The sequence below is a fragment of the Sus scrofa genome, chromosome 13 (genome assembly GCF_000003025.6).
Source record: "Sus scrofa isolate TJ Tabasco breed Duroc chromosome 13, Sscrofa11.1, whole genome shotgun sequence".
NCBI lineage: Eukaryota > Metazoa > Chordata > Mammalia > Artiodactyla > Suidae > Sus > Sus scrofa.
In genome coordinates, this window is record NC_010455.5 from 57753853 (window position 1) to 57780039 (window position 26187).

The 26187-nt window shown below is 35.6% G+C and overlaps 1 protein-coding gene across 1 annotated transcript in view; it reads left to right on the forward strand.

The window, feature by feature from the left end:
• CNTN6 (contactin 6) overlaps positions 381 to 26187 on the forward strand; it is a 260598-nt gene continuing 234791 nt past the window's right edge. Inside the window, 2 exon segments of the mRNA XM_021069266.1 lie at positions 381 to 1620; positions 20748 to 20883. Coding sequence (XP_020924925.1) covers positions 20829 to 20883 — 55 coding nt within the window. The 5' untranslated portion in view covers positions 381 to 1620; positions 20748 to 20828.

Consider the following 26187-nt stretch of genomic DNA (forward strand, 5'->3'; position numbering starts at 1 on the left):
TAAATTACACATACACACACACACACACACACACACAGATATACACACATACACACATACATATATATACATATACACATATATACACATGTATATATACACACATATATAAACATATAGACATATGCATATATAATATAAACTATATAAAAGTGTATACTTTTTAATATATCATATATACTATATATATTTTGCATATACCCTTGTAGAAGTATTAATTTGCAATTAAAATGGAAAAGTTAAAAATTCCCATTTTCATCTACTAATGATATGGAAACACTTTCATAAAGGACATAGCTTCACATAATTCTATAATAATTATATAACTACCACAAAAAATATACTTAAATATTTCTATTATATTTCAACAAAATTATTACATAATGAACACAAGAAAGAAAATTCCATAAAATTGATACTTCGTGTTTTGTAAGCCAAATTCATTTTCAATTACATAAATTCTTTGAGTGCTAAAGTTTACAAGTCAAATTTATCTGTAATGATACTTATTGTCCAACATATATGAGGGCACATAGATGTCTCTGAATGACTAATTTTTCTCCTATAATCATGAAATGTAATTAGAGCTTATAGCTAAATAACACGAAGATAATTTATTTAGCTGACAACTGGAAGAAATCTGTAAAGTCAATGAACTAGTTTGATACAAACAATAGCAGGTTGATTGAATTTTCACTTTTTAATCTGTTACTTTGATATCAAGTATTTTCAGCATTAAATAAATTTTGTTGATTGAAGTATTGTCCACTGGGAGAAGACAATGTAACATATAACTAGAGGGCCTTTTCTATTTTTCCTGAATCTTTTGTAGATTAAAGCAATGGTTATAATGATATTCTCAGTATGTAAAACTTCAATATTTGATGCAGGCATTCAGTTTTGTATGTGTGTGTAAGTATATGTGTATATGTATATATGTGTATATAAAACATAGATTGTTTATAAACAGCTGTGAGAGATAGAAAGCAAAGGATATTCTTTGAAACTGAATGAGCACCCACTGTTCTGCCTAGATGTTCAAAAATTATGTAGCAAGGAATGGCTGTTTACAAGATATGTTCTAAATTGTTTGTATAAATGAGATATACATAAGTTGCTTCCCTTTAGCTACTTCTAGCTTCTACCTTGAGTTGGTTCAACTTATTGCTTGAATTTTAGAAACGCAGCCCTATCTGAATCAATTATCTTATCCTCTTGAAATTGCTTGCTTTCTTTCTTTCATCTCAGAATATAATTTTTCAGACCATAACCTTCAATGTTACTTATACACCATAAATGCTTTTGACATTTTGTTACATAATGATTACTTTGTTGCATTTACTCCTACATGATGGCACTCTAAAGTGACCAGGATGACATATGAGGCCAAGATACAGAGTGGGCACCATTCCATCCTGTGCCTCTCCATTAATCCAGGATCAATTGTAATGTTCCTTGTCATCAGGTCAACTTCTATAATTCATTTTCTGGATAATTTGGAGATCATCTGGTTCAACCGCCTCCCCAATCCATGATTCGTCAAAGAACTGACATTCAAACAAGCAGAGTACATTCATAACATCAAACAGAAAATTAAAGACGACTTACACCCAAACTCAGGTATACAGATAATTTAATGACTGACTCTCCTGGAAGCTTCCAGGAATGGAATTACTGAGTTTAGAAGTGAGGACTTTAGTTATGCTTGTTTCGGGGAAATTAAGTCACTAGTTATTCATTGAATTAGTTTTCCTAATGAAAGTCAACAGCTTCCTGCAGATACACATATTTCTATAAGGCAACATGCTTGAGGAAGCTGTTTGTTTTTAAAGGTTTTGATCAAACAAATGACAAAACTAGAACTTCTAATATTCCTTTTAGCAACCCAAATATATTCAAATTATAAAATGAAAGATATTGTACTTTTAATAATTCAAGCTTTCTGAGTACTATTATTATGTTCCATGAAGCTATTTTGTATGGGCAGTTTTTTCATTTCTTATCTGATATTTATTTCAATATTGAAACTCCTAGATATATATGCCTTCTTTTATTTGTATGGTTTACGTTTTAGTATGTATGTCAATGAATATAACTGAAAATGAGAAAAATATATTCCGGGAAAGGTATTAGAATACTTATGCAGCTAGTGCTAATCTTGGGAAGCATTTAAGAAAAAGTAGATTCGTTAAAAAAAGAGTTATAGAATATTATCAATATTAAGGATCAGCAGTATGTTATTATAGAATTGTAACCTTAGAGAAAAACTACAGGGCAGTAAAGAGCACCAAAGCGTTCAGCATATGCTTCTAAAACTATGTGCATATAGTCAAATACCAGGTAGAGGATCCAACTTTCCCTGTTGCCTGGGATGGTCCTGGCATAGAACTCAAAGTATTGCATCCCAGGAAACTTTCCATTCCCAGGCAACTTAAGAAAACTGGGCCTGTTGATCTGACCAAATGTTCCAAGTGAAATAGTAGCTGGAATTATACTATCTTCATGCATGTAGGCACAAACTGGAAAAAAGGTTTAATTTTCCGTAGTTTTATTATCTATAGCAAATCACCTGACTTTTTTGCACTGTGGCTTTCCATTTTTTATAAAATGTAAATAATACTTTCCTCACATATATTTATGAAGTTTAAGTAAAAATATGAATGTGAGATACATTTTAATATCCAAAATGCTATATAAATATAAGATGCTTTTCTTAACTCCAGCAAGTTTTTAGCATCCATGTTGGGACATAGAACACTTTTTACATGAAAAGTGCTGGAGGCTTATGTGCTATAACTTAAATGTTAAGTATGCATGAATTGGTTTTAAATATGAGTTTCTATGTAATTATCAATAGTTATTGATTTAAAGTCCCAAGTCATGCTTTTGAAAACTATTTATATCAGGCAATGTTCATTTATAAAAATATATTTTGTTTTCTTTAATTTTTTATCATTACTTTTATTAAATATTAAATCATTTTAAACAAAAAGCATGTTTCCTTAATAGGGAGTTTAAAAAGTGGTTTGAAAGGCCAAATTTTAATTTTTAGTGTGACATCTATTAATTGTTCTGTGTTTTCTACCTTCTCTTTTAATGAAAAAGTCAATTGCAAAACAAGAAGATTGATTAGTAGCAATAATCTTGGTATACTAGTAATAAAAACCTTTGCTGAAGTCCAATTTTTATAAAGGCACTGATTTTATTTCAAGACTAATGTATAACCCAATGTCTAATAAATGGCAGAGATTTAATAATTGTAGCAGGTGTTTTTCATGCTCTCAATGAATCTTCCACACCCACCATCAGTATTCACAACCACAACTCTGATGACTAGTTAATGCTGTGAAAACCTTACTATCTCTCTGACTGTTTTCTGGGCTGGAAAACATGCTTCTCTCTTTTCAGGACAAACTAGAATTATCTGACAGTTAATGCTATCAGAAACAACCCTCAATCAATAATGGATCAAGAAATGATAAATAAATACTCATCTTCTGTGCCCCTCAACTGGGATGACTAAACATTGTTCAGCACGCAGTGTTCTGCAGAGAGACTGAGATCCAGTAGATGACACCAATCACTGGCCTGAACTTTCAATGGCTCAATCTCTGTCTGAGTTAGCCACTTACCTTCCCACATTTCTTAGGATCACTTTCCAACCAAACTTTTTACATTAAAGTCCCTGACTCACAGCCTACTTTTGGGGGAACTCAGAAAAATAAAATACTGTTTGATAAATAAATTAGTCCACTTTTATGAAAAGATACACACATACACAGGGAAGTATTTGCCTCCCTGTATCAGAATACAAAGCATTTCATCTTTCTCCAAACTGGTTTATCAGAGATGTTATAAATGAAGCACAGTTTAAAGTTGAGAGGCATGAACACTTTATTAACTAGCTTACTATTAAACTTATTGTTGAAACATTCTATTTTACCTCAAGAGATTCTTTGAATGTAAATAGTACAGTTGACACCATAGGATATAAAGAATAGCAGAGGAACTGAGAACTCTTTTTTTCAACTAGGAGTTTTACCAATTAAGATTAGAGGCAGATCCTGGAGATGTTCCATAAAGCTAACTTCTGCTAAAGTCTGCTCTGATATCTCCTATGTGATAAAAGTTCCTGACACTTAGCAGGAGTTGACATCTTGGTTTTCTACCAGCAAATGGTTGGTCTTCAGGGGAAATGGGGCTCTATAATATGCATCCTAGAAATTTAGCACTTGAGCTTAGAAGTAGAGTGTGAATTATCTACCACTAGTCACATAAACACTGATGGTCATGTCTCATACCTCATTCTGCCCTGGGATATGGGGTACCCAAAGAGACATTTCTTGTTGATGCTGGTGGGAGCTGTGTGCAATCTTCCAAAGGGAACAATTAGCCATTCAGAGTCTAATCAAAGGCCACTTAGGGGGTTGTTCTTGAATTAATGGGAGTATGAGTGTTCAGTGAGGGAGATTAGCCCCAGAAGACAGGGAAGCAAATTAAACCTTTATTTTGATTAGAACTGGGAGTGAATAAAGTATTGTGTGCTTACTTAACTCAAGTGAGACTAACTTCTCTGTCGCAAAGAAGACCTCAGGGCACTTTACACCCAGGAACATCCCAAGATAGAGCTGAGATGGAGATGGCCATTCATCATGGTCTGCGGTGATGGGGATTTTCAGTAAATGCTGTATCAATGTAGTTAAATCTTCCCAGAACCAATAAAAATGACCTGTGCCTTTTCCATCCTCTATTACAAGTAATTGCTATTCATCTAGCTATGGATATCTTGGAAGTAGTCACAGCATACTTGGAGTGCCTAGGGGATGAAAAGTTCGAAGGAAAAATGTAGCCGTATATCATTGGCATTCATGAGAAAATTCACATTAGATGTTAGAAAGGCAGGTCCCCGGGAGGCAATAGAGAAATCAGGAACAATATTGTGCCAAAAATACCACTCTGGCCAGGGACATCAGGGAGTTTATGTCAGGTAGAGTGAGGAAAAGCGATTTGGAAAGAAAAGATGTATGTGCTTTTCTATATGCATTTAGTTTATTTATATATGTACATCTCCTGAAAAACTAGTATGTTCTGGGAATTGACAAGCAAAGTGGGCCTGAAACTTATGAAATATGCAGCTCTGCTTATATTTCTTTTACTCTAAAGCCTCTGAATAAAATCTTGCAACATGATCAATGTTTTCAAATTCATATCATTTCAAAATCTGTTTACAACCAATAAGCCAAAAATGTGTTGTGTCCAGGTACCACCTTACACTTGAGGGGCTAAGCTTAAGCCACTGGAGATTCAGATGCAGAATCCAAAGTCATATCTCTTTTCTGAATATACACCTGTTTTTGGAGCCCAAAGATAAAGCGTCCCATTGATGACATGCCAACCATATAGACTGAAAAGATGTTGAGGAAGAGGGGTGATATTATTCTTGCCTGGAGTTGCTTTAGTGCAAAAATAATTCTTCTTTCACTTATTTTTTCATTCTGGACTGTTTGGATAGTCACGTGAAGGCAGTTAGTCCAGAGTAAATCTACTTCTCTTCATAAAGGTCTAGTATATCTCCTTTCAAGGAAATTGTACTGAATTCTATAAGGTAACAAAGAGAACAATAGCTTTCAAAATTATTATTGCTTCTGAATGGATTTTTCCATAACACACCTGAAATACACTTAAGGGTCATAAGCAGCAAGCAATCACCTATTCACTCAGTGAATTAATGTAACGTAATCCCTCCTATGTACAAGCACACACAAACACATGCGTGCACGCACGCACAAACACACACACACACACACACACACACACACACACAAGGGCCTGAAAAAACAGACAACACAACATATATTATGGAAAATGCATATGTATCTTAAATAATTTATTTTTCTCTTCATTAAAAACAAATTGATCAGGAGTTAAAAGGAAAATGAAAACATTTTTAAGTGAAGATATAATAAAAATCATCATGGGACAAAGGTCATTGAATACTGGCAGAATGTGAAAATTAGAGAATTATAGGAAGATGGACCATCAAAGACAGAGGCATCTTTGAAAATGACTTGATCTTTCAAATTTGTTTGTTTTGTACCTGATCATAGTGATGATGATGATATGATGATGATGACAATAATAATAGTACCTATTATTTAGTGAACTCTGGCCTCATGAGATGCTGTTCTAAGCAGTTGTTGTGAATTTACTTATTCTCATCTCAAACTTGGGAAGTAGCTACTATTATCTCCATTTTACTAATAAGAGAAGATTTAGGTAATATGTACCAAGTTCCTTTCCACACAAGAAGCAGAGGCTGGGTTGGAATGAGGCAGCTTGGCTATAAAGCACGGACTTTCAGCTATCACTGTCTCCCCTTGAGAAGCTTACAGAGTCAATGAGACATGACCGTATTTTCCTTTCCATTTCCCTTCAGACATGGGGGACTGACAGAACCAGTGACATCTTGGACTAGGAGGTCAGCGTCATAGTGGGCAGCTATCTGTATACAAAACAGACTGCTGGATCGGGTTGGGAGATATTCCCAGAAATCATGGTCTTTTGTTTACAATATGCAGAGAAAGGAAACTACTGTAGTGGAAATGTGACTGTTTCCTGGTATTCTCTTCTTTTCCCCAGATCTGCTTAGTCTAGTAGACAGGCATCAGGACTAGATGAAAGGCAGTTTTAAGAGCACCATTCTGCCCTTTATCTCACTGTAGCCTCTCCCTCTTTAGATATTTTCCTAAAACTACTTTTACATTCAACCTGTCACCTGTTCTGAAAAACACATTTTTTTTTTTTTCAGAATAATCCTAAGTACATGTATTCAGATCACTGACAACCATCCTGTGTTTCCTATACATGATGTAGAAAGGGCCTTAGTCTTGAAATCAAAAGATCTAGGTACAAGTTCCAGCTTGGCCACATACTACCTATATGCTTTTGGCCTTCCACTTGTGCTGCAGTTTTTTGGAAGCCTGCTTCCTACTTGTCTTTGCTGAATTGCCTGCTCTTCCACCACAATATAGAATTCTGAGAGCAGAAATATTGCTGGAGTTACTAAAATTATGTCACTGATGATGGGCAGTGGTGGACTGTTTCTGAGCCATTTGGATCCCTGACCCAGGGATGTTTTCACTGGGCCAGTCTGCCCTTGGGGACGCTTTGCAGAAGACAGCATTCTTTCCTTCTAACCCATCTAAGAGTGTTTTTCACATCCTCCCTGCTGTTAACAGCTCACAAAACTCGTGACTAGATTTGGATATAAATTAGAATCACAGTTTTGTCCCAAGTCACCCAAATTTAGAGGGTGGAAAATATAAAACAATGCTTTCCAGAGAGTATGCATACTTTATCCTGTGTGGCTTCAGGAAAGTTAGTTCATCTCTCCCAGCCTCACTTTTTGTATTTCTTGGTAATTTAAAAAATCAAAATGAGACATTTTATTTGAGAAAACACTTTTCAAACTATAGATAGATTTACAAAAGTGGGGTACCATTTATAGAAACATGAGATCCAAGTATTAGAAGGCAGTTTAAATCCTATTAGTTAGAAGGCAGCAATCAAGCATGGACTGGGAGAAATCTGAGATAATATCTTAATATCTGCCCTTGGGGAAGTGTGTCATCAGGTCAGCAGGTGATTTTTTTTTGGCCTACAAATGACATCATCAAAGGTGAAAGAATGTGCAAAGGCCTGGGGTATGGGCCACAGCATCTATCCTCTTAGGGAACATGTTTTTAGTGAGAGTAACACATTCTCAACTGAAAGTGTGATCCGCATCACTACAACTTCACAATGCCAAGGAATGAGGCATTTAAGAGACTAAGGTGCAGTGCAATGCCTTGTTCCCAAATGAGTTCTTTGTCTTCTCTCTCTCATTCTTATTTATATTATAATTTTAGAAATTCTAGCCTCTCAAAAGCAGAGTAATTTCCTAGAGTTTTACAACAATAGTGTTGACAGGCAATTGCATTTTCCTCCTGAGATGACTCCTATTTCCGTGAGGTCAGGACTGCCAATGGGAGCACATATCAGGGGACAGGTTGATGGAAGAGAAGGCAAAAGGTCCAATTGTCCAGGGGCTGGGGATGGTGAACCTTAGCCAAAGGGAACAGAATGGAATCTGTGTACATCCTGCTGTGAGTGCTCACAATTTTTTCCCCTTTCCTTCCTTAATGGATAGCCTCAGAAGAAAGTGTGTTCCTTCTCAGCAGAGAGCTTTCCATTCATAGATTTAATGTATTCACGGTAATATGAATATATAGATAATCTTTTGATAAACTTTTCCAGGTATGTCAGAAATTTCATACACCTATGCATTTAAAAAATGATATGCCATTATGTGTGGTCAGAAAAATCACTGACTGGCATGAAAGTGATTAAAATCTAGTCAATTTCCCTGAATAGTTATGCAGGAGAAAGAAACATTAGTAATTTAATCCCTCATGTATATCTTTGGCTTTTTTCAATCTAGAGAGCTCTTTAAAATCCTTTATTTAACTAACCCTTATAAAAATTTGGAGCAGTTAGTAGGACAGATATTACTGTTCCAATATTTGCTGGGAGCAACCTGAGAACTGAGGTTACAAGATTTCAGTTACATCACTAGCTGTGGGCAGAGTTGAGACTTTGATAACATTGCATTTCTGGTCCAGAGCTCTTTTCTCTCGATTAGTTTTCCCAAAATGTGTTCTATGGGGCATTCATTCACTATAGGACGAGTGCTGCAGAAAACAGAGTCCTAGGATCATAGAGGTCTAAGTAACTTTACGCTGGTAACTTTTTTCCTCATATTCTATAATGTGCCTTAAAATAGTAGACACAATGGTAAATCCTGCAGGAAAGAACTTGTTCAGCTTATTTAACCTTGCATTTTACATAGTATTTGACTGCACACTACTTTTTCTTAAGTCCAAAATCACACTGTGGGAAACCCTGTTATGAAGCCATTTGTCTTCATAACAATTCAGGTTATTCACAATGAAAGAAGAATCTTTCTTTTGCAATCTGATAGGAAGATGTGTTTCCTATCAGAAATACGTTTGCTCAGAAATTTAAACAGAATCTCCCAAGGCCAGCTTTAGGCAAAATTGTAAATTCTGTTAAGATTGGCCATTGTGGAGGAAAGCAAAGACTCAGGATTGTAACAGATACTGGTCAGATGAGGGACTTTTTTTTTCTGCCACTTATTAGCTGGGTGCACTCTGTCCAAGTACTTATCCCACCAAGCTTTAGTACCCTTACCAGTAAAATGAAAGTAATTATTTTACACCCTTTAGAGGATTTCTGTGATGATTAAATGAGACAATGTACATACAGTCCTTGACCTGCAACCTGGTATCCAGTCAGTGTTCAGAAAACAATCTTATTAATACTATTGTTGTTAATCCTCCTCTTTCATACAGACTGCTGGTATTCCAGCAGCTGGTATCCCATTCTTTCTCTTCCTCTTCCTATTTTTCTACCCTGTCATACAATCTGAATGTATGGCTTTCAGCTATCTCACTTAGAGAATGTAGGGCAAAGATGGCTAATACAGCACCTTCAGAGACCAAGGAGGTGCCATAAGACTAAGCTGGGCTGGATTTTAGACAATCAGAGTCCAATTGTCTAAATTAAGCAAATGATGTTAAAGGGCCAAGCACGCCTGATGACTGTTGTTGCTACTACTTTTTCGTGGTGTTGATACTATGCATAAATGTGAACCCAGTGATGTCAAATCTTTAGATATTTAAAAAGAAGCCAGAATGTTCATTTTTATTTGGGTTTCCCAATATTCAAATGTTCTGCTAGGGAAATCCAGCTTTTGGGCCATCATCTAATGATCCCTGGTACAAAGGATTTTCGGCTTCCTGATCTTATATAGAAATAAAAAGTTACAAGTTTAGAAGGGCTTAAGAGGTCATCTAGTTTAACTTTCAATCTGATGCTGAGATGTCCTCTATAATATCCCGGAGGAGCTGTCCTCTAGCTACTCTGTCAAGATGCCTAGTCATGAAGAACTTGGTACCGCATGGAAAAAACACTTCTACTTTTTGTACACACAGTCCCATTGAGTCCTCATATAAACCCCATGCAGTAGATACTACTTTTTTTTCATTGTAAGTATCATAAAATTAAGGCTCAGAGAGGGTATTTAACTCCCTTTAAAGTCATAAAGCTATTAAGCATCTGTAAGCTCTGAGATACAAACCCTAACTGTCCAGGTTCCAAAGCCAATGAACTTAACCAGTGACTAAACAATTCTACTTGTTAAAATGTTCTGGTCTGATATCAAGCTGGAATTTGCTGCCCTGAAATGTCTACCCTTTAGTCCTAGTTCTGCTCTTCTGAGACACAAATAATAAGTATAATCCTTCTTCTATAAGACAGCCCTTCAAATACTTGAAGACGGCTCTCTTCTGCCTGCTAAATCCTCTCTTCACCAAGCTAAAGATACTTCTTCCTTTCCACTGACCCTTATGAGCTCCCAGCCACTTCATCATCCTCAACCTGCTCACCCAGAGAGGGTTGCAATTTGTCAAAATTGCTCTTAAACCCTGATGTTCAGAAGAGAATACAGTCCTTCTTTGTGGTTACACAAGTTCAGGCTAAGGCAGAAATAGCACCTCCCTTGTTTTGGATACTGTGCTTTTATTAGCGCAACTCCACTTACATCTGATTTGGGGCACCTATGTCAAAAGATAAGCAAGCATTGAATGTTGGCCTAGAATCACCCCCTGTTTTTTTTTTCTTTTTTTTTTAACTTGAAATTATGTAAAATCACTTTTCTCTATCCCACTCCTGTTTCTTTTTTATTTCCCCCACACTCCTGGCACGTGTAAGTGCCCCTGGCCAGTAGATCAAAGTTTTAAACCTAAGACTTAATATATATTCTTATTAAATACCATCTTATTAGATCCAGTTACTGTTTTTGGCCTATACCAACCAGTGTTGCTTTGTTTTTCTTTAATTTGACAAGTTTAACAAAGCAGGAAAAAAAGAAAAAAAAATCCCTATAGTTCTGAATGCTTTTTCTTAACCACATTAATAAGTAATTTTTTCCATCTGATTCTCTAATACTTCTCCCAAACAAAGCAAAACAAAATGCTTCATACACATATTTGTTTCAAAAATATCATGCTATAAATATTCTTGTCTTGTTTATGCCTTTTTAAAAATTTGGAATATATGAAGAAGCAAAAAGAGTGAAAAGAAAAATAATCTGTTCCTCACTAAGTATATATGATATATATCACATGTATAACAGTATACATATCAGTAGTAAAATTCAGAAATATTTGTATTAAAAAAGAATAGAGCAAATGAATATAATCCATCCTTTTCAATCCAGATATTTCTGAATTTTGTTATCTGATATACTCATTAACCCTCCCAGCTTCCTGTCATTCCAGAGGTTAATCAAACATTCAATAGGCTCAGGCCGAGGACTTCCCACTAGAAGTTACCCTCCATGACATTCTTTAGCCAGGGGTTAGCAAACTGTGGCCTTGGATTAAATACTATCCCTGAACCTTTTTTTTATAAGTAAAGTTTTATTATAAGACAGACACTCCCATTTGTTAACAACCTGACTATGGCTGCTTTTGATGCTATAAAAGTTCTATTTAGTAGTGGCAACAGAGGCCAAATGATCTGCAAAAATGAAAGCATATTCTCTCTGGTCCTTTACAGAGAAAGCTTCCTAACTTCTGCATTAGTGGTCAGTTAGCAGTGCACATATCTTATTCAATTTATTATTGAGAACTGGAACGAATAATTCCCTATGCTTGTGTTAAACTATACTGAAAGCAGAAGTAATTTAGTTATTTGCTTGAAGAAGTTTTTGCTTCTACAGTATAAAACTTTCAAGACCAACATTAATCTCTACATTGAGTCTTACCTCATGCATGGTGCCCATCAACCTAAAGCTATTATACCTTATACTGTAAACTCTGTCCATTTTTTTGGGTCAGTTTCTCATCACTCAAGAGCAATCTTAAAATCACTTAGTTCAGGCCATAAAAACCTATAAATATTATCTATAACTCCCCCTTCTGAGATAGTATTAAGATTTTGTCAGGTCCATATTAAGTCTAATAAACTTGGATTTGTCTGAACAGCAAGTATTTCTTGTCACCATTTTCAGAGATGAGAGTTGATATTACAAATCCTCCATAACTCCATTACCACCCACACTGATTTTCTCATTGTGATTAATAGAAATACCTAGAGCACTTCTATGTGATGTAATGACTGGCATTTTTCAGTAGGGAAAAGAGGCTCATAGATGCTGAAGCTATACTTAGGTGCCCTGTGCAGTGTCACAGATCAAGAGGGACATGTAGAAGAAAGGAAGCCTTATCAGGGATCTGCCTTCAGGTCTCACTGTAGGTCATGGTCTGAATAGGGATAGTCATTTACCTCTTCGAGGCCTCAGTTCCTCACCTATGAAAGCAATATTATCTATAGTCAGATAGTTCCTGACTTATGATGGTTTACAAGTTTTCAATTTAACTTTGAATTTTGATATTTTCCTAGGCTAGCAATATACCATTTTCTCTCATGATGCTTGAAAGCTACAGCTTCCAGGCAGCCAATCAATCACATAGGTAAACAACCAATATACTTACACTGATACACTTAGAACTATTCTGTACTCACACAACTGTTTTGTTTTTACTTTCAGTATAGTATTCAACACATTACAAGAGATATTCAACATTTTATTATAAAAGAGGCTTTGCCCAAGTGGAGGCTAAAGTAGGTGTTCTGAGTACGTTTAAGGTAGGCTAGGTTAAATTATGCTGTTTAGTAGGTTAGGTGTATTAAATGCACTTTTGACTTAGGATATTTTCAACTTACAATGGTTTTATTGGTATATAACTCCATCATAAGTCCAGGAAGATTTGTAGTGTCTAGTCGAGTCTGTAATTTCTTTCAATCCTAAAATTCATTGAAAGTGTGATTTCTTATCAGTTAGAAAACTAATTTCTCCATGCTGGTCTCTTTCAGCAAGACTCTACTGCCTCAGGCAAAAGGCAGATGCAATAGACTGTATTGATGACTAAGTTAAGTTCTACAGCTTGATTGCTCTAATAAAAAAAATGTAGAAATGATTCTATTTTTATAACAAACATACTTGCATTTGTTTCAAGCTGTTAAGAACTTAACATGTAATCATGCCTCCTCTAAGAAAAGAAGGAATGCTTTTTCTATGACTGTATTAAACATGCTGTGTTATATCTCTCTACTAATCTATCATCTATTATGACTGCCTATTTTGAGAGCTGGCATAACAATTATCATAAGTGATAGCATTATATTCTGAAAACAAAGAGTGTGATGGCACAATTTATCATGCTACTTTGCCTGACTTGATGGCAGTTGGGATTTCGTAGTCTAACTCAAATTTTTCAGATCATAAATATTTCATTTTTTAATTTATTATTGATTTAGTTTGATAGTAAATACCTCCATGTATGTGCTGAGGTTGGAAATCTGTTGTACAATTATTAAGCATCTTCCCTTCTATCTGGCATGGATTTTTTATCACACTGAAATAAAACAGTAGGACTACCTAAAGAAAATGGATTTGGGATTTTTAATTTATCTAATGCAGTTAATTAACTGGTCAATTAAAAACAAAAGGGTAATTAGTGCCAAGCACATTTGTTCTGATGATAAACATGCCATCTGAAAATGGATCTTAATCTCTGCTATGAAATTCTTTAATGCCAACGCAATGTTGCCTAAGTAGAGAAAGAATAAAACCCATTCGGAGTAGTACACTTGCAACAATGATTCCCATTCATGCTAAAGCAACATAATTAAGATTGAGAGAGAAGTTGGCCAATGTTCCAACATTGGTCATTCCAGTACTCTGTATTTAAAGTGATCATTAAAGCCAATTACTAGTAGCTTTTTTTTTTTTTTTTTTTTTTTTTTGCCATTTCTTGAGCCGCTCCCATGGCATGTGGAGGTTCCCAGGCTAGGGGTTGAATTGGAGCTGTAGCTGCCGGCCTATGCCAGAGCCACAGCAACACGGGATCCGAGCCAAATCTGCGACCTACACCACAGCTCACGGCAATGCCAGGTCCTTAACCCACTGAGCAAGGCCAGGGATCAAACCCGCAACCTCATGGTTACTGGTTGGATTCGTTAACCACTGAGCCACGATAGGAACTCCACTAGTAGCTTCTTTTATCTACTACCAAAGTGAGAAAATCTTTTAAGAGAGTAAAAACGGGGTAAGAAACAAGTAACTTTTAACTGACCTGAGGATTTCTATACACAGTATGTGTTAATGAACATAATTCTCCATTACCCAAATGGATATCACATAGATACATCTACAGGTATTGAAGAGCATCAGGTTGAAAGAGTTAGACAAGAATAACTCCCCACCTTTGCCTGTCATTTGGTGTAATGTGTCAGATCCTCTTAGGGATTCTCTGTAGCTTGTAAGTGTAGTTGGTGAGTACCAACTTGAACCCTCCATGAGCTCCTTCCAAAGGGTTTTACTGCGCTCCGAAAGCACATCCACCTGCTATTTTACTTAAGTAAATGCTGCCACTTCTCAGTGCAAAGAGAAGCTGAAAAGTTCTTTTGTAAATGATAAAAATCAGAAATATATGCCATCTCACAGCACAGTTTAACATGGCAACAACCTCCCAGAATTACTCTGTTGCCTGAAGTCTAGCCAATACTTGACTTCCTAACCATTCCTGGTTTACTAGCATTTGTGTCACATTTATAGACTGATGAATGTTTTTGTATCCAAGAAATAGATTGACTGATGGCTTTCTATTTCAAGAAAATGGGTTACTCTGAACCAAACAAAGGAACTGCTCATTATTTGAGGGTTAAAAACAATTAGCATTAGGTACAATCTCATAGATAGAGCAGTATTCTTTGAATTTTTCTCTCACATGCCTTCTGAGTGACTGATGCTGATTAGTGACATGTGGTAAGAAAGATGACGTTAAGGCAGGACACTAACAGTCTGAGGCCACATCAAAATCAAGACCCATTTTTTTTTCCCCTACTGAACATGTGCAGTTCTTGCTGAGTATGTAAACATGGGGTTAGAGAGAGTTCCACATCCCTTTACCTGAAATCCTCACAGCCAAATATTCCTAGAGTTTAGAATATGCTAGAGCCGAGATCAGCAACAGCACTTCCAGAAACTCTAAAGCTATAAAGAACTGGATACTAAATATTTTCAGTTTGGGGGCCATATGGTCTCTGGCATAACTATTTGACTCTCCCTTTGTAGCACAAAAGCAACCATAGATAGTACATTGATACATAGGTGTGTTGGGTTACTATGAAACTGTATGTACAAAAATGGGTAGACTGAATTTGGTCAGCGCACTATAGTTTGCTGATCCCTATTTTAGCCTTTAGAAAGGCAATGTGGTGCAAATTTACATATATTTAGACAATGCCTTCAGCGAGCAACAGCTCTATTATCAACCAACATTTCTTGTTCAGCAGCAAAACCAAAGCATTCAGACCAAACAACCTCAACGAAACTTACTAAACAATCTCACAGTAGAGTTCCCATCATGGCGCAGCGGAAAGGAATCTGACTAGGAACCATGAGGTTGCGGGTTTGATCCCTGGCCCCACTCAGTGGGTTATGGATCCGGCAATGCCATGAGCTGTAGTGTAGGTGGAAGACACGGTTCGGATCTGGTGTTGCTGTGGCTGTGGTGCAGGCTGGCAGCTACAGCTCAGATTAGACCCCTGGCCTGGGAACCTCCATATAACCATGGGTGTGGCCCTAAAAAGACAAAAAGACAAAACAAAAAACAAAAACAAAACAACCTCACAGTAATTCAGTACAGGTTTTTACTACCAAGTGAATTTTGCCACCCAATTTACAAGAATATTTCGATTCTCGGAGGATTAAAAAATTTTTAATTGGCCTTGAAAGAAAGGATCATGGATCTATACATATTCTTGTGTTGAAGTGTTTGAAATTGGTACTTTTTGCATTGAGAAATGCTATAGTCTGAAGGGGACAAGTTTGTCCAGTAATAAAAGAGCAATAGCTTAGCAGCTGGGTCATGAACCATTCACTTCTCCAGGCCAAAATTATATTTAAAATATCATATGGCTTATAAACCTCATCTAAAACAAAGTGCTAGTGATACATTTTTGAAACTTTTTTAGAGCTTCTGGAAGTTCTCTTAAGTTGAGTTTATACACTGGCCTCTTTTATTCTGCCTCAAGCAACCTTTAGAATTCTAGGAATCTAGAAATAATTCCTGTGGCTATTTTGCATGTCAGTGGCCAGCATAAATTTTACTTGCTGAATATATCTACTCTATTTTTCTGTGGATAAGCAACTAGACTCTTCTTATCTGGATTGTTCTTATGGAGCCAGTGTATTCTCCTTCCTCAGGCAATTTAAACTTTTACAAATGGAACTTTTACAAATGGCAACTGATGCATAAATATTAGCTATTTAGGGTGTCTTTACAGAGCCCTGTCAAATAAAAATCTCCTGGGCTTTGCCCTCATTACAGGATGTTGATAAGCAATCAAATGGTAAAGGGCAATATTTGCAGTGAAATTCTACACTGGGTTGAACAAAATAATCTTAGAATATTAGAGCTGAAATAAATTTAAGAGTGATCTCTAGGTCAAGCCTTTCTATTTTCATAGGAGGGCACTGATAAATAATGTGATTGTAAATGAAAACACCCCAAAATTACTAAGCTAGTTAAGGGAAAAACAAAAGTAGAAGCAATGTCTCTAGATTCCCAGTTTAGCCTCTTCTTCGTAATATGAGACAATTTGCTTGTCAAATCAAACATATACTTACTGAATATCCATGAGTTCTACATTGCGTTTTTTGTTTTTTGGGTTTTTTTTTTTTTTGCTTTTTAGGGCCACACTCCTGGCACATGGAGGTTCCCAGGCTGGGGGTTGAATAAGAGCTACAGATGCCGACCTACACTACAGCCACAGTAACATCAGATCTGAGCCATGTCTGTGACCTACACCACAGCTCTCGGCAATGCCAGATCCTTAATCCACTGGGCGAGGCTAGGGATCAAATTGGCAACCTCATGGTTCCTAGTCAGATTTGTTTCCACTCTGCCACAACGGGAACTCCTCTACATTACATATAACACCATGTATTATCAGCAAGTATCACACATGGCTTTATCTTCAAGATAAGGTATGAAAGTGCTGGCAATACAATGGAGCTTTTGATAAATACAAAGTTTTAAGAGTATCATAATAGTTTGCCCTTGTATCCTTAAGGAAAACTTTATATAAATTCAGGATGAAAAATGAATATACTAGCCAGATGATTTTGGTTGCAAGAGACAAAAATACAACACAAACTAGATTAAGCAAAAAAAAAAAAAAATGTCTTATTCACATCTGGAAATTTCAGGGATTTAAGCATGACAAGGAGTTTCATAATTTCATGATGTCAGATTAGACTATAGGTTCTTTAGATGAAGGATCACAACTTAATAACACTCAGATATGTGAAAGTGGAATGTATGAAGCAAAATTCTTGTTTCCTAAATATTCAAATGAGAGAAAGGACATGAAGGAGGGTGACCCAGGGACAGGATAACAGCAAATTGGGATTTATGTATGGCAAGTATGTATGGACAGGATAACAGCAGCTTATGTGTAACAAGTGGGGTTGGATTAGCTGGGTTTTGAAGGCTTCTAGGAGATTGGGTATTTTGTTTTTATTTTTTTATTAAAGTGTAGTTGATTTAGAGTGTTGTGTCAATTTTTACTGTACAGCATATGACCCACTCATACATATATATACATTTTTTTCTCATACTACCGTCCATCTTATTCTACCCCAAGAGATTGGATATAGTTCCCTGTGTTGTAGAGTAGGACCTCATTGCTTATCCATTCTAAATGTAATAGTTTGCATTTACCAACACCATATTTTGAATAATTCCACCAGCCCTAGGAAGAAGGGCCATGCCTGGTTGTTAAATAACTGGAGGCCTCTGGAAATTGAATTTGTGTGCATTAGAATCCAGGAGTGTTAGACCTGATAAGGGAAGTAATAGGGGTGGGGACTTAGCAAACTGCCACGGGGCATTGAGAGTTTTTAGCCATGTCTTCAAAACTGAGTCAAGATACCACTTGTGAAATATTATATTACATTGGATCAACAAAATTATGTCTTAGCAATTGAACTCTCCTAAGAGTACTGACAAAGTTCTTGGCTCTGTTAACATTGGTTTGGATTGGGCCACGTGCCCATCCTTTTACAAAACACTGCAGCCAGGGCAGTGGATTCTTAATTGACATAGCTCATCCCTGAAGCTAGGGAGATGGAGGAAACCTCACTCAAATTATAGGGACTTAGGTTGTCCAGGGAAGCGGTTCCTCAAAACAAAACAAAAACAAAACAAAACCCAAAACAACACAAAAAACACAGAGCTTTTATCAGAAGGAGGAAAAATTGTTTGGTTGGAAAAAATAACACAATGTTCATCAAATAAGTTGAAATTATATGTTTTTGCATTTTACTCTATCCCTTCCCTTCTATTCTCTACATCAGCCAGAGTGATTCTTTTCTTTTTTGTTTGTTTGTTTGGTTTTTTTTGTTTGTTTGTTTGTTTGTTTGTTTTGCACTTTAGGGCCACACCTGCTGCATATGGAATTCCCAGGCTAGAGGTTGAATCAGAGCTACAGCTGCCAGCCACAGCCACAGCCACAGCCGCAGCAACATGGGACCCAAGCTGCATCTGTGACCTACACCACAGCTCACAGCTATGCCAGATCCTTAACCCACTGGGTGTGGCCAGGGATCAAACCTGCAGCCTCTTAGATACTAGTTGGGCTCAAAACAACTGAGCCACAATGGGAATTTCCCAGAGTGATTTTTGTAAATTGTGATTTTCTAAATTAAATTGTTTAGTCCTACTTAAAAGTCTTTAATTATAACTTGAAAGTACAAAATTCATCCTTGTCAAAATGGCCCATAGGCCTAGCCTAGTTCAGCCTTTTTGTCCTGCTCAAACAAAATGTCTCTTGTCATTGTCCTTCTGAATAGCAAAAAGGATTTTTTGAGGTCTTTGAGAATGTACACTCAGGCCTCCCTCAGGACCTGTCACACCTTTCTCCCTTTTGCTTAGGCACCTAGTAGTTTCTGCCCTCATTCTGACCTATCTTTATCCTGCTGTCCTATACTCCCTACCTCAAGCACCTGCACTCTTTGCCTAGCTAAGAGCTACTTATCTTTTGAGCCTAAGTTCAAAAATACTTCTTGAACCCCACCTCAGAGATCTCATACACTGTACTTGTTTTCTTCAAAGCATTACAATATTTACCACTTCTAACTATTTAAGTGTTTGTGTGTGTGTGTTTGATTTTGCTCCTTTTGTTGAAAGTCTGTGTCTCTGGTAAGATGGCAACTCTTCATGGGTAGAAATGAAAGGTTTTAGGTTCACTATTAACACTAAAGTATTTAATGTCTGGCAGAGAATGAATATAAATAAATACTTCTTGAAAAATATAAATTAATGAATGGATATAGAGCATAATTTCTCTTAAGTGTAAGGTTGTTAAGTGCTCTGAACCTGTGGTGTCAAAAAACTGGAAAGATGATGTAAGATATGAGAGAATTCCTGGAAGGACATTATCAATTCAATATAGCATATTGACCTGAATATAGTTTATTTTCATTTTTATCTTTATTATCTGACTAAATTTGAAAGCATTTAACTTAGATTTTATAAAGACTTAAAGTTTAATATGGTCAATGTTTTTGGTTTAATTTGAAGTAACTAGTAACAGAAAGAAATTAAAGGTTTTTAGAATTTAAAAATACACCAAGAAATGATTAAAATTTTATTATTTACTAATTTTACACTAAAAATCCACATACTTCCAAAACATACTTGAAGTTGCAAAAAATACATATTTCCATTAGTAAAAAGTTTCCAAAGGGTTCTATCATTTGATATATAATAATTTTGTCAAATGTCACCTAGGTGAGTTTATTCTATACTTTTCTGAAATTATGAGTTTATGAGTCTCATACAAGATTTCATTTTTGGAGTAAAAGCCAAACAAACACTTTGTCTGGATTTCATTTATATTTAGAAAGTTTAAATGTCAAAATAGATTAGAGAAAATTATGACATGATAGCATAGGAAAAGTTTATCTAATATTTGAAAGATAATACTTCCAGAAATTGACTTCCTGAAGAAATTTTGTAGCCTAATATTAATTTTAATTCTAGTAACATTAGGAAAGATAATGTTTCCTAATTAATATATTCTCGACAATATTTATAAAAATACTTAAAAATCCATGAAATGTATAAAGTCACTGTTAACATATATATAATAGTGCAATGTTTTATCTTATTCCTAATGGTACAGAATCAAAAATAGAAGTCACCAACAGAATTGTGCTAGTTGGTTATATGTTTTTAAAACTCTAACATTTCAAAAATTACTAAATTTAAAGTTATACTTATAAAAATTTTAATCCACATAGAATATAATCAGTTGAATTGCATTTTATAATAAATTATACATAAGGGGTGAATTGAAATAATGGGAATATGAGTTTGTATTATGGAAATTTTGCAAATTACACATGTATGTAAAGAGTAGACCTTTAGGTTGCTTTATTTAGGTTAATAATATTTTAATGTTAATTTGAGTCAATATGTAACAATTTATATACATTTTAGAATATATATGTTTATATATTTGTAATTTCATGACAATTTTGTTTCTTTCAGACTCTTGAAATTCTGACTGAAGATAGACATTTTTTTTTCTGCCTGATTGTATGGGAGAAATTTTGACCTTAGAAGGTGGAAATGAGGTTGCTATGGAAACTGGTAATTCTGCTGCCACTCATAAATACTTGCTCAGGTAAAGTGTTCTATTATTATAAGTTTTGATTGATAATCTATTGGTATTTTATTCTTTTCTACAGGTGAAGCAATTTTCAAATACATAATATTTAAATGACTAAGTGATAAAATTTTGAAGGCAATCTCTATGGCTAATATAAGGGGTTTAATCCTTAAAAAATAAATCAAGTGCTCTTTTTAAATAGAACAAAGTTTATTTCAATTATAAATTTCCAATATGACATTTTATAGTAAATATTGTGATTAAATAATTCTGTCACCAATAAATAATGAAGAATACTTCTTTTTTATTTACTTTAGAGTGAGGTCTTTAAAAATTAAAATTGAAACGTATATTTTCCCTCAAATTTAGAATTTGGAATGAATAAAAATCTATACTGATAGAGAAGAAAAAGTGATATAGAATGTCATATCACACGTAAAATAACTTTAGAATTTTTTTCCTTCCATTTTAATGATACATTCTTTTATTTAAGATAAATATGTTCAGATCTGTGTATTAGCAGCTTTGCTGTGTAACAAACCATCCCATATCTGAGCAGATTAAAAAATAAAAAAATTCCATGTATTTAGTTGACAAGTCTGTAGGTTGGTGATTTAAAATGAATTCAACTTGGCTATTCCTTTGGTTTTGCCTGAGTGCACTACATTTGTAATTAACTACTGGGTCTCTGGTATCCCGCTAGTCTAGGATAGTTTCAGCTGAGAGTACTGCGCTTTCCCTCCCCTACGCCAAATGTTTTTTTCATCCTCCTTGAATCTGAGCTCCTTCATATAGTGCCTGCTCAGGATTCCAAGAGGAATCAGAAGTGTGCAAGAATTTTTAATGTTAATGCTTGTAAATAACACAATGTTATTTCTGCTTCATTCTTTCTCTCCCACCCCACTTTCCCGGCCTCATTTCTGGCCACCTCATGGCATATAGAGCTCCTGAGTCTGGGGGCAGATCTGAGCCACAGTCACCACCTAAGCCTCATCTGCGGCAATGCTGGATCTGTAACCCACTGTGCCAAGGCTGGGGATCAAACCCATGTCCCAGGGCTCCCAAGACACTGCTGATTCCATTGCACCACAGCAGGAGCTCCTGCTTCATTCTTTTAACCATTCCAAGTCATTCAATCTGTCCAGATTCAAGGAAAATGAAAATATAATGTATCTCTTGATTTAAAAAGCTACGAAGTAACACTGTAAAGGGGCATGGAAATAGTAAAGGAGAAGATAGTGACTATTCTTAAAAATAGTTAGTCACAGTCTGTTAAGAACAAAGAATTATATCCCGAATTATCAAGCTTACCTAAGTGAGTTGCCACAGATCATGGGCACTGGGTCATCTTATTGTCAGAGCAGCTCAGCATCAACTATGGCCATGAGTACTACTGAAGTTTTAAATATTCATAGCAAAGCTCTAATACATTGGGATAAACACAGGAACAAACATAGTAACTTACAAGTCAGAAACACAGGAACTGTAAGAGACAAATATTTAATAGCGAAGATACTACTCTTAAAAGCTATGAGAAAGCTAAAATACAAAGACATCAACCATTAGAATCAGAAAACCATGATAATAAAAGTATTTTTTACTACTACAGAATCCAGAGGCTAGAGGTGTGACAGCATATTTATTCAAAGTTATTACATTATTTTGATTCATGTCTGTAACAAAGAATAAGAGTTAAATAACAATGTATTTTTGTAGCAGATAAAAAAACAAACCAAAAAAAAGCAGTCACCAAGGTGGCCCCAAATTATACATATGTGGATAAATATTATATTCCTGGGAGTTCCTGTCGTGGCTGAGCGGTAACGAATCTGACTAGTATCCGTGAGATGCGGGTTCAATCTCTGGTCTTGTTCAGTGGCTTAAGGGAACCGGCATTACCATGGAGCTGTGGTATGGGCCACAGATGTGGCTTGGATCCTGCCATTGCTGTGGCTATGGTGTAGGCCAGCAGCTGTAGCAACAACTCAACCCGAGCCTGGGAATTTCCATATTCCGTGGGTGAGGCCCTAAAAAAGACTATAGATATAGTCCTACCCTCAAGTTTCAGCTTCTTGTCAAAATTTAACATTAACATTTTGCCTTTTAAATATCTCTACTGAATCAGCACAGTATCTCTAAAATACTTTTTGTTAAATTAAAATAAATTATTATTCTCAGAGCACATATTAGATCTGAGAAGTCTTCTAGTTCTTCTGTTAACTTTTATTTATCCAAATTGGATGTGATTCAACATGTCCTTTTGCTTTATCCTAAAGGGAAAAATAATCATATATCCTTGGTGTACAATTTCCTTGTAAAAGAACAGATTGGACCTTTTTTTACAAAAGCTACTGCTATTGGAGTTCCCGTGGTGGCGCAGTGGTTAACGAATCCGACTAGGAACCATGAGGTTGCGGGTTCGAACCCTGCCCTTGCTCAGTGGGTTAACGATCCGGCGTTGCTATGAGCTGTGGTATAGGTCGCAGACACGGCTTGGATCCTGCGCTGCTGTGGCTCTGGCGTAAGCTGGTGGCTACAGCTCCGATTAGATCCCTATCCTGGGAACCTCCATATGCCCTGGGAGCGGCCCAAGAAATGGCAAAAAGACAAAAAAAAAAAAAAAAAAGCTATTGCTATTTAAATAAGATAATCTAAGCTAAGTATTGCCCCAGAGGTAAGGATGCTGATAATGATATACACAGGAGAGCATTTCTGTAAATCTGTTTATTTTTTAGTGATTGCATGATGTGTCTCTCTACTTGCAGATACTATGTTAGTTTAGAAAATTAGATTCTCTAATGACATAGTGCATTTCTATGCATATATATATATAAATTTATATATATGTAAATATCTTCTGTGGCTTCCCAAAACTTACCTTTGATTCATTCTGTAAGGTCAGCAAATCTTTCACAATTATGTGCTTTTTCCATCCTATTTTCACGTTACAATATCTCAAAATGCTGAAATTTTAAATCTCGCCACACACTAAATTAAAATTAAAATTTCCCCCAATTTCCTTTTTTTTTAATATTAATTCTTCTAATACTTTCACTATGGACATTGGCCTTTAAGGCATCACCATGAAACATAATCTACCCAGACATATATTATGGTTGAGGAATATTTTTTAAATTACGAATATTTTAAAGTCTTCTACTTCTATCTTATTATTTTTTTAAATATTATGAGAAAACCAAGATTCATTTAATTAAACATGATTTTTAATTGTATATTTTTAAATTATTTCATTAATGTGTGTATTAGGCTAAATAACTGACCCCAAGGATATCTAGGACCTAATATCTGGAACCCATGAATTTTACGTTAAATGGCAAAACAAAATTTGCAGGTGTATGAAATGGATAGATTATTCTAGAATATCTGAGTGGGAAACCATAAGTGCCCTTGTGTGAGGTTGGCAGAGGGGGATTTGGCACAGAGCAGAAGGCATACTGACATACCGATACACTGTTATCATACTGACATACTGATATACTGATATCATACTGATGAGAAGGGAGGAAGAGATTTGAAGATGCTATGCTGCTTACCTTAGTATATAAGAAGGGAGCTTGAACCAAGATATGAGAGGAAAGAATCTCTAGAAGCTAGAAAAGGCAAGGAAACAGATGTTTTCTCCTTTGGAAGGAGTGTGGCCCTGTGAATACATTGGTTTCCACTCCGTGAAACCCATTTTGGACTTCAGACTTTCAGAACTGTGAGAAAATAAATGTGTGTTGTTCTAAGCCACTAAGTTGTGATTTTTAGAAAAGCCATAGGAAACTAATGCAATGTGTTTTTCCCTCACTAACCCTTTAAGCTCCAGGAGAGCTAGGACTGCATCTTCCTATCACTTAGTAGAGATTTCAGTAAGTACCTGCTGAATAAATGAATGAATGATTTAGATACAATGTACTTGGTCCTATCTGGATTATCATCAAGAAGAAAAAATTCAGTCATATAATTACCCCAGAGGCAGGCCTAGCCTATACCATTGCCCCTATATTATGATATTATTGTCATAGGATATTAGAGGTGGAACTCTCAAAACATTTGAAAGTTTCAAACTATGACCTATTTGAATGTGAACTCCATGAAAGCAGAGATTTCCATCTGTCTTATTCCCTGATGTTTCTCCATCACCTAGCAAATAGTCTGTAAATATTTATCAAATAAATTAAATAAAGCAGTTCCATTAAATTCAAAAGATAGTTTTAGTACCTTAAATATTCTAGACACTGAGCTAGATGTTGACTGAGCTAGATGTTGACCAGTAAGAGGGCTATGGTCCCTGTTCTCTTCAGCCTACAGCCTAAAAATGGAAACCAGCAATAAGTCAATAATTGCAATAGAGAAAGTACAAGCTGTTATTTGAGTATCATAGGAGGAAGCATATAACATGGAAAGGTTCTCAGAGGACAGCTGCTGTTTTTGTCAACCTTCAATCTATTTCTGCTTCCTCTGATAAGAATATTTGATTTTTGTCAGGGTGCCACCCTCCTATCAGTGTGCGTGATTTTTAAAATGCATAAAACCTCATGATCAAGCAGTTAGCATATTCCATCCTTCTCGACATACTGTTTGGTATAGGATATATTATATTTGAACACATTCCTGGGCTTTTGCTAAAATAAAATGACAGAGAAACTCTTCCTTTGTGCTGTTCTAGTTAGTATAATGATATACAAGGGACTGCTCTGAAGGAAGAGCTGGCCTGGAAATGAAATTCACACAGAGGCAGGACAATCTAAGGGAAGAAAGGAAGAGTTTCTTAACTTTTAGAACTTTAAGTAACATAAACCAATAAGGAGTCTTTTTCCTGTTTTAGGCTAATTTCCATTGAAAGGCTGTTCCTTGAGCTGGAAAGAATTTTTTCTAATACAGGTGAAAAAATTGTTTTTAATATAAATTACTGAAGATGAGTGAAGAGGTTAAATTAGAAATAGAACTCCACAAGGGATAAATGCCTACTCCCTGCTGGGAATAAGGAACAGACAAAATAAGGGAAGAGAAAAATGGAACAGTTTTTCCTGGAAGAATAAAAAGTTAAAAGATTTAAAGTTTTGATATACTTTTTAAAAATACTAAATGCTTGATTAATAGAAAAAAGTGATAATCAGCAAAATCTTGTGCTACATATGTTATGAGTTATCCAGGCTTAAAGACAGTACAATTTTAAACATAGGATCTAGTAAAAGCCCTTAAGAATAGTGTCCTTAAGAACAGTGTCAGTGCCTTTCTCCAAAGAAGATGTGCATATAGCCAAGAAGCACAGGAAAAAATGTTCAACATCACTAATTATTAGAGAAATTCAAA